The following is a 6,500-nucleotide window of genomic DNA, read 5'->3' on the forward strand; positions in this document are numbered from 1 at the left end:
TCTAAATCACATAAGTAGCATTGATAAATAAAATCATTCTCTTGTCTTGGGCATCGTAAACACAAATCGTGATAATTCTCTAACTCTTGAGAAGTTGAATAATTTTGGAAAAAGATATTCAGAAGCATATCTCTACATCACAAGAGAAATTGTTAACAAAAATAAATGAATTTAGACTATAATAAAAAATTAAACTAATACAAACTTCAACTGGCGTTATTACAAGTATATAAACTTTTTTTTTTGTCAAAAATACTTAAATATTAAGAAATAGTAAATCAATAAAATAAAAGGGCAATGTTTATATAGTAATAACTATTTTAAAGAAAACTTCCTGACAATCTAAATCACATAAGTAGCATTGATAAATAAAGTCATTCTTTTGTCTTGAGCATCAAAAAATAAATCGTGACAATTCTCTAACTCTTGAGAAGTTTAATAATATTTGAAAAGGATATTCAGAAGCATATATCTAGATCACAAGAAAAATTGTTAACAGAAACAAATGAATTTAGAATACATCATGTTACTCATCTATTGGAACATTAAATACTATTGTATATACTAAGCAAAAAAAAATCATTATATCATCAGAATTATTTTCCTCAAGTACTCGAGGTTAAGGAATATACCCTCTTACGATAGAACAATTTACTTCATCGGAATACTGGTACATTATATTCCGCTAAACTTCGAACTCACTCAATGACAGTAAATCACATGAAATTTTTAAAATGCAAGAAGAAGAATAGTAGAAGATTAAAAAAAATTGTGGTTGAAAAATGAGAGGAAACCCCTCTATTTATAGTCACAAAAGGAAGTATCAACAAGTGTTTTTTGTGTCTTATATGAAAATTCATGACCTTTCCAAGAAGTCACAACCCTTTGGAAAAGTCACAACTTATTGAAAAAGTCATAACTATTTGGAAAAGTCACAACTATTTGGAAAAATCACAACTCTTTGGAAAAGTCACAACTCATCAAAAAATCACAACTCTTTGAAAAAAGTCACAACTTATAAGAAAAGTCACAACTCATCGAAAAAGTCACAACCTAAGTTAGGGATATTATAGTAATTTAACATTCAAGTTAGGGGTTCATGCTTTTAAGGTAACTAGATTTACCGCACGTGCGTTGCACGTGGTTGCTTCGTCTTAAGATTGATACATCTATGATAATCTATTGGTACTATATTTGGCACAATTTGTTTTGCTTTTCGCTGTTGGGCGTCAGCCGGTTGTGTTGAGTTTTAGTCGCATGCGTGACCACTCTTTTGCAAGTGGGTAGTATGTGGCATTTTACTTGTTCCCACCACTCGTGTGTTTCGGTCTTTTTTGGATAATTTCCTTGTTAATTTTTTTTATAGCTCTTTACTTGTAATACGCATAATACAACCATAAATAAATTAGACTCAGCCTTAATACGTGATTTCTGTCTAGTGAACATTAAGGCAAATAAATTCCCACTCAAGCGGTCGGTAGGGTATTAAGTATTGCAGTACATGTTGTGACCACCTGTTATTTTGACCATAGGTGTAATATGTGTGGAAACATCTAATAGATGGTCATACAATATTTATTTCCATTTTAAAATTGGGTAACATACATGCTTAGTTTTGATGGCTACTACTTGTGTAAAGTTATATTAAATCTGAGAAGTGTCGTCTTCATCTTGTCGTGTGCTTTAAGTTGTGAATTCTTATTTTGAAATGTCAGTTGACTATGTATTATACTTAGGCAGTAACAGGGTATATAGTATGCAACAGGGCATACCTATTTCTTTTTCAATGAAGTTGGATGTGTTTCTTGATATTGGTTGTTTGTTTGCTGCAGAATATGTTGTGGACCATTTTAATGAGGGGATAGCTAGTATTTGCGTCTGTTGGTGGATGAATGATGGTGTCTGTCTAGAATGGGAGAGTCGGAAGTCATGTTTGTTCGTGAAGGACTGTGTTGATTGCGAAAGGAGCATGGTAATGTGAGTTGCACAGTTGTTGGAGTTGTATGTCTAGTCTTTAGATCCATGTACAGTAATCCGTTTTTGTTAGTGTACATTTAAGTTGTACATACTATTGGTTTGTAAGTCATTATTCAGAACGCCATAGTTAGTGACCAGATACACAACTCTACTATTTCTTTTATGCCAAGTATAGTCGAGCGCCGTACTGTTAATTTGATTGTACGTTATTTGTTGTTAAGTAATCGTGCATGACTTAACATCTACCGTATTAGTTATGTTCTTTCATGTACGTCATGACCCCTTTACAATAGGGCATAATCATTGTTAATACACACAAAAGCAATGTCTTATTTGGTAGTTGTCTGATGTTGTTCATATTCTCTCTTCTTCCACCAAACTTATGACTGCATCTACCAATCCTTTATTAGCTCCATGTGGTGTGTATGCTTATCCCTGTTTAATTTATTTGAATGTTGGTATTAATCAAATCTCTCCTAAAACTTCCTTGTAGACAATATTTCTTGTGCATGTCCTTATGTGCCGCTCTGGTTGTTCAGTCATGATCAATATTTTAGTTGTCGCCATTGATATTCCTCTTGATAGTGCCACGTACAGTTGACCATGTGAGAAAACATGTTGTGGTAGGTACAATCCAACATTTGGTATTGTTTGACCTTGTGCCTTATTTATCGTCATTGCAAAACATAGACGTATTGGAATATGTTTCCGAATAAATTTGAAAGGATATCTTTCATTCTCGGGTGTTGATAGTTGTATTCTTGGAATAAACACTTGCTTTGTGGCATAATGACCTGTTGTTATTTCTGAATGTATGACATTCCTGTCGAAACCTCTACAAATCAATCGCGTCCCATTGCACAACCCATTTGAGGGGTCTAGATTTCTCAGCATCATTATGGGTGCATTTTCTTTCAGAACCAACCTATCATATATAATGTAACGATTCATCAATTGGTTTGTAATTGTAATAGTGCAATTTTTTATTCATTTGTGTTATGAGATAACATAATAATAACACAGATGTATAACTTTTGATGTATTTGATAAACTACCTATGTGGCAGTAAGCCATTTGGTGTCAAGGTGTTGAGGTATTCTTCTTGATAGTAGTTGTTGGTATCATCTTCCGCTGCGTCAAAGATGATGTATGTTTTTGTTTCTCCAAGGAATTTTCCAATAATCAATTCATTTAGGTTATCTACAAATTCATATCTACTCGCTAAGATGGCCCGTTCTGTTATATACTCAGCAGATCTGTAATTTTGTTAAAGCGCTGGGAAAATTTCCCTCACCAATGATTCTTCTGGATTACCATCCTGACTTTGTTCGATAATCATTTGTTGCGGAAGCGCTATCAAGTTTTCTTTTATTGTGGTTTCTTCTCTGTTTCCAATACGAAGCAAGAACTCACTAAAAGTTGTATCTATCTTGCTCGCATATTTGTCGATAGCTTTATCTTTTCCATTAAAGGCCACAAATACAACCTCACTAAACTTGCATCTACCGTCTCTGCTCGTGTGGATTTTGGTACAACAGGCAGTACTTGTCGGAAGTCGCCTCCAAATACCATGACTTTACCTCTAAATGGTGCATCTTTATCCATTATATCGCGAAAGCTTCGGTCAACTGTTTCAATCGTGTGCCGCTTCGTCCCATATTATTAATTTGGCCTATCTAATTAGTTTCGCACCGCCGCCTTGTTTCGACATATGTGTCATACTTGTCTCATTTGCTTATAGGTGTATGCCAAATCTTGAGTGTGTCGTGCGCCCTCCAGGAAATAGTGCTGATGCCACACCACTGGTTGCACCAAATGCTATCATACCTTTTGATCTCACCTTGGCCAGTAATGCCCGGTATAGGAAAGTTTTCCCGGTTCCCCAATGCCTAACTACAAAGAATAAACCTTCTATTTCTGAATTGACCCTTTCTAGAATGGTATTGAAAGCTTGGGTTTGTTGTTGATTCATCTTGGATTGGGCAGCTGCATCCTCAACTGGCACCTTGACATTCATTTCTCCTATTATTTCTCTACAGTCACGTGTGTCTATTTGATGTAATTGTTGTTTTATTATTGGTATTTCATATTTGTCAACACTTTGTCCCATACTCTCCAAGTAATAATTAATACTTTTCAAGGTACATTGGAGTTATGCCTCAGTTGTGGTGGAATGGCTCCTTTGAAAGTCTTCGGACATATCCCCGTAATATGTGTCCCAGAAACTTCTCACATCCGTAGGGTTGCAATGAACTAAGATCGTAGAAAACAAACATCGTAGTGATGTTGGCATCTTGAAGGTAACAGCCTCGCGTAAATATTCTAAAATGTTGTTATCTGATTCTAATAACCCTCTTTCTTTGGCTGCCTCTTTAAAAGTTTCACACTGCTTTCCATTAATAGTTAGTAATTTTTCAAATGAAAAGGATCCTCGTACGTGATTCAATAATTGTCTTTCGTAATACCTTTCTCCTTCTCTAGGATTTGCTGCGATATTGAGTAGATTCATTTAGTATCTTCATTTTGTATGATTAATTAACTGTGCGTGATTTTCATTTTGTCCATATTTTGGATTGTGAGTTCCATACATAATGCTCGGGGAGCTCTCTGTAAAGATAATTGCAAGCCTCCATGTATATAGAGAACATCCTGAAATACTCCGTAAGCATAGTTTGTTGTACAAAGTCTGATTACACGATAGATTGTAGATTTTGTTTCTTCCAGTAGCACATTACATATGGTTTAGTAAGCATAACATAAACTGATGTTCTATCTAGGGTAGAAACTGTAAGTGTAAATCTTATTTGTCCCAAATTTGTAAAATACCTGCTTGTTTGCCTGGAAGATGTAATTGTAGGTTGATAACTGCCGGTTGCATTTCAATTAGGTTAAACTCATATATTCTCCACATTTCTTCTGGTGGTGAGACCCATCGTGCATCTTGGAAACTTCTGATTTCATCAATGAATTTTTCCCCATCAACAGATTCTAATATACGGCACATTTATCGTGCCCTTTATATATATATTTATAAAGATATTTTATTGCTTTAACTCCTGAGTAGACTTCAACATTAATGTAGCAATTATATCTCATCAACAAATAGGGATTATAAGGTACAACCCATTGGTTATTCGTGTTCATTCCATGGACCTCACTTGTTCTCCCATCATTTCTTCTTCTATAAATCGGATATCCATCCTTTCCTTGTATTGTTTTGTTGGTGAATGTTCTTGGGTAGTGGAATTTACAATGTACATCCTTCATACACGGGCTCGTCTTACGTTTCTCCCCGCAACGTCCATGTTTCCTATGCTTGATAACTAATGCGCTCAATTCTGGATATGTGTCTTTATTAGGGATTTCTGCACTAATGTATCTATCATACTCATCTGGTGATCGTATCTTGTTTCCTTCTTTAAATATTAGAAGTAGGTGTATATGCGGTAAGCCTCTCTTCTGGAATTCTACAATAAAAACATGTGTTGCGAATCTCAACCCAATTTGGGTTGCATGTCATGGTGATGAAAAGATCTGATCGTCCAAACTCCTGAATCAAAGCCATTGCATCCATATACCGGCGTCGCATATCCCTAGGGACTCCAATGAACGATCCTGGTAGCAATACCCTTTGTCCTACCTTGTCTCCTCTACACTCACCGTCACTGACACTATCAACAATACCTTGGAGTATCTCCCTTCGATAATTTGATTGCTCAAATCTATAATATTCTAGTCTGGTTGTTTCTATCTTAATGTATATGTCCACCACAAATTGCAGCAACAATCTCCCACACAGTAATAGTATGGATTTGTCACCCATTTGTACTTGTAGTCTATAATAGTAGTACTCCCTACAGGAAATACAGCCTTTTGATTCGCGTCGTACAACTACATCATTTTTTAAGAATTAGACTTAGATAACTTATCCATATAGGGTTAGTAGTAGCAGTATATTTTAAGTTAAAACTTGTAATATGATAGTCAAATGAAGTTATATTTTTGTTGGCTATATTGAAATGTGCTTAACTTGTGCTTCATTGGCCAACAACCCAGCAGCATTAGTGGATGATAATCTACCCGATTCGATACTTGTATTTGTAGGTGTTTGGTTGTTGATGATCTGATTGTGACATTTTTGTATTCCTTGATGCCAACCTCCTTCTCCTTTAGGTAGAATTATTGGATATTGAAGCAGATCATAACAACCATAATAATGTTTTACTAGATGTTTATTTCCTGAATGTTCATGTACTACAATATCTCCTTCAAACGGTGTATTTAGATTATTTCCGTCTACCCAAATTGCCGCGACCTAATCCACCGACGGTTTGTTATACACTCTTTGATCTAATGAAGCATTTGCAGCTATGCATATTTCTAGATTTTGTAAGTTTGTATGTTCTTTAAGCCGTGAGAAGAATTCTGCATATGGATTCCCCTCCATTATATTTCCTAATTTGGTCATGACTTCCTCTGATAAATTGGCATCTTGTAGTACTGACATTATATTGGCTAATTCA

At 35.2% G+C, this 6,500-nt stretch overlaps 1 protein-coding gene across 1 annotated transcript; it reads right to left on the reverse strand.

The window, feature by feature from the left end:
• Window positions 1–5,395: 5,395 nt before the first annotated feature.
• On the reverse strand, window positions 5,396–5,800 carry LOC107062513 (uncharacterized). Its single transcript, XM_015313192.1, has one exon. It carries the CDS (start codon window positions 5,798–5,800, stop codon window positions 5,396–5,398), a length of 405 nt encoding a protein of 134 aa, XP_015168678.1.
• Window positions 5,801–6,500: the final 700 nt, after the last annotated feature.

This window comes from Solanum tuberosum, unplaced genomic scaffold, assembly GCF_000226075.1.
Source record: "Solanum tuberosum cultivar DM 1-3 516 R44 unplaced genomic scaffold, SolTub_3.0 scf00237, whole genome shotgun sequence".
Classification (NCBI taxonomy): Eukaryota; Viridiplantae; Streptophyta; class Magnoliopsida; order Solanales; family Solanaceae; genus Solanum; species Solanum tuberosum.

Coding starts and splice junctions, on each gene's coding strand:
- LOC107062513 (XM_015313192.1), bottom strand. CDS start 5,800: ATGGGTGACAAATCCATACTATTACTGTGTGGGAGATTGTTGCTGCAA.